At 45.9% G+C, this 12,136-nt stretch overlaps 1 protein-coding gene across 1 annotated transcript in view; it reads right to left on the reverse strand.

The window, feature by feature from the left end:
- spred1 (sprouty related EVH1 domain containing 1) overlaps positions 1 to 12,136 on the reverse strand; it is a 34,315-nt gene that overhangs the window by 5,668 nt on the left and 16,511 nt on the right. Inside the window, exons 3-4 of the mRNA XM_086127587.1 lie at positions 7,184 to 7,352; positions 4,707 to 4,753 (exon numbers count right to left, since the gene is read on the reverse strand). Coding sequence (XP_085983713.1) covers positions 4,707 to 4,753; positions 7,184 to 7,352 — 216 coding nt within the window. The remainder of the gene's footprint in view (positions 1 to 4,706; positions 4,754 to 7,183; positions 7,353 to 12,136) is intronic.

The raw sequence follows: 12,136 nt of genomic DNA on the forward strand, positions 1-12,136 counted from the left end.
TTCCAAATGTAACCACCAGAGGGTGTGCTGCACCTAACACTGTCAAAGAGTAATGCCGCAATGACTGAAGGCCCTTTGGGTGTGAGAACTCAAGAGTTCCCAACAGCCCTTGTTATAGCATTGACATAAAACTCAAGGGGAGAAAAAAAAAAACAACAGACACGAGGCTAAAAATAGAAAAGGTCCTTTTCCTTTCAAATTAAGTAAAGCGCATTCTTACCGCCTCCTTTCACAACATCTCCGAATGAAACGCATCTCACCATTGACAACAATCAGGCGGAACTTTCTATAAATAGCATCTCGCGAATTCCGCAGACTGCGTCGGGATAGGAACATATGCGCTGCGCAGGGGAATATACAGTACATTTCAGGCCCGTGCACAATAGATCATAAACAGACTCCAGAATTCAGTACTCATGGCAACTAATGTGACGGCTATTTCATGATTCATGAATGCAGAGGTGCGGCAGAAACAGAGAGAGATGGAGGAGGAGGAGGATATTACATCAGGAGCCAACATTATGTCAGCACAAGCATCCGAGCCCCCCCCCCCCCCCCTCCACCACCACCACCCCGGTTCATCCACGCACCAAACCAGCACAGATGCAAAGTCGTGTCAAAGTTGGATTATATTTATCAAGTCGCTAACAGGTGATTCATAAAAATGACTTCCTTTTTTTTTTTTTGTGAAATGAGTGCATTTTTCAAAAGACCAGCCAAATAAAAAATATTTGCTAAAGTCAAATTAAAAAAAAAAAGTATTTTCAAATATATTGTATGCACCCTCACTAGTCTAAACCTGGTCTTCTGATTAAATTGCGTTTGTGGAATATGAATTCAGTCGAAAAATGTGCCTGTTTTTTTTCTCTATGTCAGTGTCAGTAAAAACAACAAAGAAACAAGTCAAGTCAACTATTTGCAGTTTGCTGAAATGAGCTCTGGGGAAATACTTATCCAAGCTCTGTCTAAAATACTTGTGTAACTTCCGAAGCCTTTTATTCATTCCAAAAGTGTGTCACTGTAGGACCAAACTCACAAAAGCGTTTTCAAAGTTGCTCCACTCATGAAAGCCACGCGGCGCACCTTCAAAGTTTAACCCCCAACCAAAACGCCACCCCCTCTCTCCCCCTCCGGCAACCCCACCACCCCAACCTCATCAAGGCTGGGTTAGTACTCTCTCTTCCCCTCAGTGGCATGTGGGGGAGGCTGCTAGCTCTGGTTAGTCAGTGCCGTGTGTAAAGGAGCCCACGCCAGTGCTTTAACGCACAGCGGAAATCTGGTTTGCTCCCAGCTGCTGCAACAGTAATTACTGTCCAGTGGTTGCTAAGAGATGCTTCCTTTTGACTTCTTTTCACCCCCACCTCCTTCAAGTGCCCCCCCCCCCAGGTTTCCCCGTCGAGCTGCACAAAGTATGTACAAAGTACATGCGTGTGTCTGCGCGCACGGGATGCCTGCGAACATACCAAGTGTTTACATGAGGAAGAGACAACAGTGGAAGAAGTGAAGAGGAATAAAAAGAGCAGGAAGAAATGACTTTGCGTTGGATTCGTGTGTGTGCACGTAAAACACAGAAAGCGAGCGAGTGAGGCCAGAGAGTCTGCCGAGAGAATGTCATAAACCAGCTCCAGCTGGAGAAATGCAGCAGAGAATTTAAATAGCCAGATGACAGCTGTATGTGTATGTGAGAGGAAGACAGAAAGGAGCAAAGGATGGGGCGGGGGGGGGTCAAAATGAGAAACAGACTCTGGCTTCCTTTTTGAAGCGCTCGCCTAAGCCCCGCCATTCAAAGGCATGCGTGGGGGCCAATCTGGAGCTGATCTGACCCCAGAGATGTGGCCGGGGGGGAGGAGGAAGGGAGAGAGGAGGACAGAGAATGGGGGGGGGGGGGGCTTAAATGAAGCAACCTGGCCTTGCGCGAGCACCAGGAACACCCCGTGCACTTCCGCCGTCACATGGCTTCGGAACAGAAAGGCCTGAGGTCAGCCTGATTCATCTCATTGGCAAACGATGAGTTAAAACAGTAAACTGCTTTAATTCATGATAAAAGTCCACTTTGTGACCTAAGATGCGCCACGTTATCCTGCCCATCCTGTTCAAAGGAGCTGAACGGCCCGTGAAAACATGTTTAGTTCACGTGGCTGTCAGAACTGTCCTTCCAAACACATTTTGTGTCAACGGGGGTGCGCAGAAGCGGTGCTCATCGCAAATTGAATAATGCGCTCCAGTTCAAGTCTGTCATCGTGCTTTTACGCACCGGAATAATCCCGCTCAGGCCGTCATCTTGACTGCGGTCGGGCTACGCAGCCTTAATTCAAAGTCAAGCCTGCCGCCACAGCGATTTTTGAAGGCAGACTTCAAAATAAAGCTTGGTGAGGCATTGATATCCATGTGCGGTTCAACTTTGTGCACTTTTATTTTGAAGTTGACCCTAGCGTTCTGAACAACCGTTGTTGGACCGGGTGGCTCGACTCAATTGGCACCGTAATGAACAAACGCATCGTCGGAAAGCCATCGCCAAGACTGTCGTCTCTGTGTCGATCCTCAGGGGGCGGAGCTACAGAGTGCCCAGGGGTGTGGCCACCCTAAAGTATTCCGTTTTTTTGATAAAGAACATTCAATTCTTGTAGTCAGTCAATCAACACGATTATTTTTACGCTATAGCAAGCAAGGCTGAGGAAAAAAATTGATTTCTCACACCACCCAGACGTGGTTTCATGAAATAAAAACATACCAATCTCGCACACACATCCGTCATAAAAGCAGGAAGTAAAAAGCAACATCATTGTGGAGAATGAAGGGACTTTTGTGTCATTGTGCTTTTTCAATATGATTTGAATGAGTGGGCCATTGATCCTATGCAAAATGTCGTCGGCTATCTGAGGCAACTCTAAATGGCTCTTAGCGAGTGAATCAGTGCGTGGGATTGAAGTCAACTATGAAGCCAAATAATTCTTGGTTAAAAAAAACGTTACCCGTTACTGTTATGATCAGATTACTCAATAAAATAATCGATTGTCAAAATATTAATATCGTAAAAGCCCTATTTAATACTGCTGTCAGCTCTCTATTGTGGTCCAACAAGAAGTCTTTGTGCCCCGAACGTAAATATGAAAGTGCCCCTTCGCCTTGGCTCAAAGGTGTGTAATGGAGCCGTATTCAGCCACGGCAAAATCAGTCATGGCTATAAAAAGCAAGCAGCCAGCATAACTTCAGTGAACTTAAGCAATAAATTACAACTTCCTGTTCGTTCTAAATTAAAGGCAGAAGTTGGCGGGGTAGGGTCGGGGGGATGGAGGGGTTGTGAATGATTTGGATGTGCCGTGTCACGCATAGCTGAGTTGTTCTTCATGTCTTCGTGGGTAAAAACAAGTCATTTCTGTGGCGTTTCAGCATATGCGTGGACAGGAAGCGGGTTGAGATCACCGTCTTGAACACAAACGTGGGGTCATACCGTTGTGGGGGTACCATTGCGGTTTCCACAAGGCTCATACGTCAATCCTGCACTGCACTTGAGTCCAAACTATCCAATGACGTCATGAGGCCCCGACGCTGTGCTGCTACTCGCTCGGTCTCCACTTGCAGAACTTGCGACCGGCTCACTTCTGTTTCCCTGCAGCCCAGGTCTGCGACCGCAACATTCGGATGCCAAATCACCATGGTGACTCCCTCGGTGGCTCACGCGCTAAACCTTGTGAACACCCCCCCCCCCCCCGACCCTCCCTCCCTTCTCCCCTTGCTGCCTAGCAACAACAGTACCATTGGATTTCCTGTGTGTTCAGCCTGATCCCTTAAAGAGGAACTTTGCCACAGGAACGGGAACGCGTCACCCTCCCTCACCTCCCCCCTACCCCCTTTTTTAAGATACTGAGGAATGGGGGTTGAGTGTGGGGGAGAGGGGGGGGGGGGGTTGGAGAGTGTTGAACCGTAGTGATGAACATGTAGCTGAGCTCTAATGAGTTGTGAGAGGTGCAGCGGGATATCAAACCATATGAGGTGGCATGCCTTGCGCTCAACAGTCGAATTTATGAATCATAACACACCTCAATGTGTACAAGTGGGCCAAGTCACACAATACTCATGCACGACATTGTGTGAGATGTCATCACAGCATGCAAGCGCGGCGTTCTGTATGGCTTTTGCCTTTAAAAAAGGCCACGGCTGCACTCGGGTCTTCGGAAAAACATAAAACAGAAGTTATATGAAGTAAGCGGACTCACTTGAAAGTGACATCGTACGCACCATCACCTTTTCAAGTTAGGTCATCTCTTTTTACACTGGTCTGACTGTCGCCCCCCCCCCCCCCAAAAGTGTGGCAAAACACCTTCACATTACATCACTTTATAAAAGTTTACATGTTAATATTAACAGTATTTCACTTATTACACCTGAAAGGAATGTTTGAAAACAGCATCCATTCCAATCTTGTACAGTTTGTTCTATTGCCATTACTTCAAAAGAGGAGGAAATTCTCAAAAGTCCAAAACAGACGGACGGGAGAGTGCATATCACTCTCTGTATATCGAATTTTTTGAGCTGCTCTTGAACATGAGCGATATGGGAAGAACTGCATCCCTTCATTGTGCCTGCATATGCACCTCAGCAGTGCTCGTCATCATCAAAGCGATGAAGGAATAATGCAAATAATTGTAATTGTGTTGCCACATTACAAAGAAATGTACGCAAATTGTTCCAAGAACGACACTCACTGGTAGTCCGTCCTCTTGAGCATCCCCTTCACCGAATGATCGACAGCCTAAAAGGGAAAAAAACACGATTATTGAAATGAATCTAAAAAAATTAAACACACTTGTGAAAATCAATTTGGGGATTATATGCAGAGTTGAGATACATTTCGCTACTTGACAATGCAGTTTGACTGTTCAAAGCGCGAGTTATTTCACAAGATGAAGCAAACATCTATTCTCCTCAAGTCAAGCCAGAATGAGACGAGACTCTTCTATCCGACCGCAGCCAAAATGGGGAAATGAAAGCTGCTTTGTGTCAGTGGGGCACACGGAAGTTCATGAAATATGCATGCCACGAAGAATGTAACCTGACCTCTGCTAAAACGCCGTGTGCCATTTTCAGAAGAAAAGAAGAAAACACCTGTCTAAAGATGCGGCAGACTGCCATCTTGTGTTTCAGGTATCAGGGTGACCGCATTTCGACTTTTTCGTTGTGGATTATGTGCGCTACACAGAAGTTATTGAACTTTTGACAAAAAAAGGATTTGATTTTTGTTTCATACAGTGAAAGTGTTACATTGACGCCACCACTTGCAATGCATTTATTTTCGATTGTTGATTCTTTCAGCCCATTAGTCAGAGTGAAAAATCAACTTGCCATCCACTTTTTCCCTTTCTTGTACAAATCAATGTATTTTCTCATTTCATGTGACCTACATTCAAGTTGTTGTCACTAGAACTTTTAGCAGGAAAAAAATGTGCGGGTTGCTGTGGGGGAAGGGGGTTCCATCATCCGCAAACCCCCAAAGCAAAACACTAGGACTGCCACACCAAACACCACAAACATGGCGGACAAGCTGCACTGAGAATGACATATTTTGCCCTGCAAAGTTCTCAATGAGAAACACATGAATTACACTATTTAATCCCAACGGAGCAGGACCGGAATATATATCAGTCTCGAGCCTTATGACTCACCAAGCCTCACTGTTGTTTATCTTCCCTGCAGTATTATGCGCAACCAGGAATATGGTCCAACAAAAATCTGGCAATGAGCACATCATATTTCATCAAGACAAAGCCCGTTTTGTGCAACAATCCCACAAAATTGGGGCATCACAGCCATAACCGAAGACCCGGCATTTAACCACCTTTGTTGTTTTTTTTTCTTAAATTCAGAGAGCCAGACAGCGATCGTTGCTTTCAAAATAACAAAACGGAAGAAATGAGTGTCGGGTGTTAAAATTTGACAAAACAAATTCCCGTGACCCGCGGGGAGTATCCTAACTCTTTTACGGCTCTGATACAACCTCATACTTTGGTCGCCTCCGTTTCGCGTTGGTGCGTGGAAAATGGCGGCTTTAGCAGTCACAGTCTTCAAAGCTAGTTGATATTATTGGCACATACACCTTATATAACTGACAACGTGATCTCGCTGGCTTCGGCGAGTGAACACACAGCCCCACTGTGTCTGATAAAAGCAAAGCTAGTGTTCTTTTGACGTGAGAACCATAAAGATCGGAAAATGGTTGCAAGCCGGGGTCATGCACAAAATGGGAATTTAAAACAATTCCTCTGTGGTGACGGGGAGTTATTATTACTTTTCCTATTATTATTATTGTGTGTGTGTGTGTGGGGGGGGGGTGTCAGTCGGTCGCAAAAGATGACAACACAACAGGACATTAGTCCTCAATCACACGCAGAAGGTCTGTGTGCAGTTCTTCAATGCCGGGGAGGAGGCAAGAGAGCGAGAGACAGCGAACGCAGCACGACTCGGCTCTCGGAGCCGCCTTAGCCATGTGCCCGGTGTTGCCATGGTAACAGAGGACTGCAGGACCGCTACACACACGCTCGCGTGTGTGTGTGCGCGCGCGCACACGTACATTCACAGGGGCGCAGCATATTCTCTCGCCTACCAAAACAACACGGGCCACCTCCGCCGCAACCCCCCTCCTCCGCCAACCCTCGCCCGCACGCATTGACGAAGCGAAGCGACCGGCAGCGGAGCGATGGGAATACAGAGCAACCTGTGTGTGTGTGCGCGCGCGCGTGTGTGTACTGAGGACAGCGGCATTACACAACAGTGACAGAATACAGAGGATGCCAGGACACTGAGGACAACAGACGAAGGAGGAAATAGAGAGAGAGAGAGAGAGAGAGAGACACACACACAGAGATGCCGTTGTCTGCTGTAGCTGACATTCATAGAGTTGAAGTGTTTCCTGTGCAGGTGTACTGTACATTTTACACCCTTAAATTGGACTGATTTTTCGTCATCTTTCGCATGTTGGTGATTGGAGACCGAATGAAAATTGACCTTGTGTTTTTGTTTATTTTTGGGGAGTGGGGGGGTGTATTGGGCAGATGGCGCTAACAAGATAACGCAGGAGGGGTCGTGTTTGGCATTCAGAGACATCCTTAATCTCTCATCAGCTCACTGTATCTCAAATGGATTACAGGCTAACATGAACAAAACAGTCCAGAACAGGTGCCCCCACCTTGGCTGATGTCCTCAATGGCCCTGCGTATGCCTCGATCGAAAGCGCGAGCGTCAGCAGGGCTCTGGAAGGTCAGCCCGAACTTTTTGTCATTGATCCTCCAGTGATGAAAGATGGGGTTGATCTTGTTGTACACGAGGCCCTCGTGCAGCACGCACTCCAGCACCACCTAGAAAATAAAACAAATGACACTCAATAGAGCCTCGGGTCGGTTTTGCCTACAGGCCTTGACAAAGCAACAGAAAGATCTCGAACACTTTTTTTTTTTCTCAGTTGCCCAAAACTGCAAAGGTGAAAAGGTAAGCCAGTCAACTTTAGTATTTTCTGGCTCAAGACAGCAAACTAAATTAACAGGGAGACAAAACAATGATTTTATGTATTTTTGAGGCCAATTTGTAAACCATCTTCAGAATGGTGTTCTCTCTTTAATTCCAGATGAGTTGGAAGGCAGCAGTGCGGGAAAGAAGTGGGCTTTGAGTGGGGTTTTTGGAGGCAGACAGTCAAAAGTGTGCGGTGGAGAGACACCGTATTTCCAAAGCCTATTATTAATCAGGGCTACTGAGCCACCTCCTGGCCTTCCTCTAGGGAAGATTATGTGAAATGAGAGACAGCCATTACAGTCTTTGAGGTTTGGACAAACGTGCGGCTTAACGGGGTGCGAATGTGCATGTGCAGACGCGGCGATCTGGGGGTAACAAACGCAAAGCAAATTGGGCTTAGTTTTCCACTGTTTGGTTTGGATCCGGTAAATAATTTGATGGTATCGCTACAGATGTGATCGCTACTTGCCGTCATGCTTTCATTTTTATGTTTCCATTGTAAAGGGTCCCAAAAATTTCATGAAATGCAATCCCACTATGAAGCAGACTTTTGTTGCGGTTTTGGGTACGCTTGTGAAAGGTGCAGTGAGGTAAACTACTCCTATTTGATTGTTTGATAGAATTGTTCATCTTCTACTTTTTTGGTTTAAAGTGACCCCAAACCTTGAGTATCATTGAGTATTCCGCTATGGAACAAATGTTACGCAAACACACAACGCGAAAAAGAGTAAATGTGCAAATGTGGTTTGAAAAACATTTATAGTGTTGAGGCAGAAATGTTTGTGTTGGTTCACTTGTGTGGTCCACTACGTCAGGTTTTTTTTTCCCCCGTTGGTACTGAGTTTGTTTCATTGGGGAATCACACGCTGTCTTGATGACAAGCTATGACATCACACCATTTTTAGTAACTGATGAAAGCTTAAGTAATTCAACACTGCATTTGATCTTAGGGACACTTTAAGATAAGATAAGAAAATCTTTATTAGTCTCGCAAAGGAGAAATTCCCAATTCACAGCAGCAAAGTTATGAAAGGAAGAACTTTAATACATTATTTTATAATAATTCATAAATAAACTAGGAATTCACGATTGCAGTTAGCCACAATTAATTGTGGTGTAAACCGAATGTCTTTCTCTGCCTTCCAAAGAAAAGATGGGCCACGGGTTAAGATGGAGGGAAAAAGAGAGGGATGGAGCCCGAGGAGGACGGTGCGGGATCAGGTGATTAAAGGGGAGGAGGATGGGGTGTCTGTGCCTCCGGGGGCGGATTGTGGAGGGCGAGACTGAAAGGAGCCGCAGCAGGTAAGATGAGCGCCACATGGCGAGGCCCGCACAGAAACGTGAGGAAGTATCGCGTGTTGCGAGGAAGGACAGTACTCAACGTCGTACAGTATTCCACAAACTAGCCTTTTGGAGGGTGACGGTTGGGGGGGGTCAGAGATAGTCGGGGGTGAAATGTGCCGGCAGGCAGACAAAAAGTAAGACAGGGAAGATCTTTGAACTCTTAATTTTGTCAAGCGCTCATAATTAAGTCTTGCGACATAATCCGTCAATGTGATTGAGGATTCTCTTTCATGTGTTCTGTGACCATTTACATCTTCCAGATTTCCAGCCGAGGCAAAGAGCAAACACCACAAAAACAGTACCATCGTCGTTTGTGTTCGCAGAGTCACAAGCTAGTCACACAGGCCACATTATTGGCGCTCAAAATTTACAAGCTGGGTCACACCGATAGTCTCACAGATGATAAACTGGATTTGGCTGGCAAAGCGCAACAAACAAGTACCATGTACGCTTCGAGCGAGAGACATCGCCCAAAAGGAAAGCTAATTTTGATGAGCCGGGAAGGCGCCAGCATCACAGCTGTGAGCAATCCGAGGGACGCTGAGACGAGCAAGGCAGTAAGCTGAACGCAAGATCTGACACAAATCTGTGAGCCGGTGCCGTAAGACCTCGTCAACCAATTAGGTTTTTTTGAGAGTCAGAGTGATGGAGGGGGGAGGGGGGGGAGAAGAAAGAGAGAGAGATTGGTGGCTATATGGAGAGCCAGCTGAGTCATCACTGGGTACACTCTGTGCCGCATCACTGCGCATCACAGTCACATCGCACCACCTTTCCTCATTCTGTCTAGCGCCGCCTATGATGAGCTCGTTTGGACGGAATTGAGCATTTTCCCCTCCCGATACCTCTCATACCGACCAATAGCATCCGCGGGTTTGTGCGGCGTTCTTCTCGAGCTATTTAAGCTTACGATCGGGGATGGGAACGATTCCAGACCTTTCTTTCTAAAGATTAGCCTGTCTTTGTTGAGACATAACAAACAAATTAAAGAGCGATTGTCAGCATTATTTTGAGAACAGGAGAGAACTCAGTCAAAGCTGAAACATGTGTGATCAAATGTTTTTACCAGGACTATCTGTAACTCGCGTATCTTGAGAAATGGTTATCCTAGCTATCATTCCATCGATTGCTTGGGTAATCAACCCCCCTCAGCCCTCTGGCTGCATCGCCCAGAAAATGTCTGACGGTGATAAGCACGCATCTAAAAATAACACCTAAATTTGCCAAACCTCATGTATATTAACACTATACTCACTGGCAGTTAGCCAAATCTTTCCCCCATATTCCATATTTTGCGTTTTTGAGTTACTGACGTTTAAGCATTTTTTTTAAATCCACATATTTATTGACACCGGATGCACTCACGAGGTGAAGTGTCCCTAATTTGTCTGTTCGAAAGGGCTTTCTCTTTCAAAGACCGTCACAGGGAAGTTGCACAGCAGCAAACAAACAGCAACGGGCCCGCAGAAGACGAAAAACGCAACCTCTTCGGTGAAGATAATTACGGTATGTCGATAACTTCTGCAGTCAACTCGCTGATTCAAACAAAACAGATAATGTCACGCCCCGCTGTCTTGCATGACTAACGTTCGTCGTCTGCGGGTTTGTCTGCGGCGCTTGTTTTTCTTGGACTCGTCGCTGTTGTCGAGCCGATGCCCTCAATCAGTCGGCGGAGCCGCGGCCTATCCCAGGCGGCCCGACAGACCTACATATGGCCGCGTGTTTGTTGTGGTGACTGGGGTCGATGCTGGCAGCGAGCGGGGTGTTGTACCGCTTCCTAGAACAGTCGCCGGGGTCTCTGCGCCATGTGTATGCGCCGGCCTGTACGACAGCATTCCCGTCACACCCTTTCCTGTGCCACACACGCGCACACATAGCACACATACGGAGTAACGCACTTGGAGGCCTTGAACACAAAACGCATAAAATGGTCTCAGTCAAAGGCGATTCAGACGCCGGGCAGCCAACGAGCCGCCAATGTCGAAGCATTAAAAGGCCACCAGAGCCCCCGCGTCACTATGTTTGCCACAGCCTTCTGACATCACTTTCATGACCACAGTCTGGATTATCCGAAAGAACCTACTGCATCACTTTTACATCCGGCACACAGCTCTTGGGACAAGGTCACGTCGGCTAAACCCGTAAGGATTAAGATAGCGACGCAATTACATTGATTGGAGGGAAGAAAGAGTGTGACAATGTGCGGGATATGGGGACTTTAAATCTGTGTTGTACGGGTTAATAGTAAGCAAAAAAAAAAAACCAACAAAATCCACTTGTAAAAACTGAGACAAGGAAATTCCAGGCAACATCAGGACGTTATGAACCAAAACGCAACTATAATTTTATTCAAACTTGGCAGAATAGATTGTGCTACTGTAAAAGCCAGCAGTCTTGTCTATGTAGTTTTTATGAAAGGTACGAACGAGGGAGGGGATTTTGAAGTCGTCCGTCTTACAAATTTTCTGGGCGTCAGAGACGTAGGATGGCGCCGGTGTGTGTTATGGTACTCGGCAATGTTGTGTGAAGCTGAAATACCCGACGCTTGCTTACTTACTGTGTGATATTCACAGCCACAGATGTGGTCGTTGTCGAACAGTGGTCAGCAACTTTACTGAAAGTCAGAGCTACTTCTTGGATACTGGTTAATGTTAAGGGCTTGTAGTTTGATACACCCTTCTGAAATATACATGCTCAAATTACCATTCGTTATGTTATTATTAACTCATTCACTGCCAAAGACGTTTTTAAACGTCTTTTCAGACTTGGTCCAGAATTAGCTGGTACTGAATGAGTTAATCAAGGCTATTATGCATGTTAAAGAGGTTACGGATCATCAACAAACACGCCATTTTATTTCTACACATCTCTGCAAGCGTTGGAATTTTCATATGATCACATCTACAAGATTGTTGGGAAATCGCAATGTCCCAACACGCACGAGCTATTGGAAGAGCAGGCCGACGGGCTAATCGTGTCCTGATCGTTCGGCACGACCCGGAAGCGCTGGGTTGCTTGCTCCTGCGGTAGAATCATCAACTCTTAGGCTCAGACTGTGTAGTTCAGTTGGTATTGTTAATTTTAAATCTTTTCTGACAAACAGTTTTTCATGTATTTGTTGTTTTCTGTTCTATTTTAGCTTGTCCAGACTGTGTGGATTCACTGATTAAATAATTAAAACAAAAACATAGTGTAAAAAAAAGTACAGTATTGAAAATAAAAAAAATGATGCGACGAAACGTGACACGTTGCAATACAGAATTAGACATACCGGTAATTGTAATCGAATTGA

The sequence above is a fragment of the Hippocampus guttulatus genome, chromosome 13 (genome assembly GCF_054856545.1).
Source record: "Hippocampus guttulatus isolate MCC_2025c chromosome 13, RoL_Hgut_1.0, whole genome shotgun sequence".
Classification (NCBI taxonomy): Eukaryota; Metazoa; Chordata; class Actinopteri; order Syngnathiformes; family Syngnathidae; genus Hippocampus; species Hippocampus guttulatus.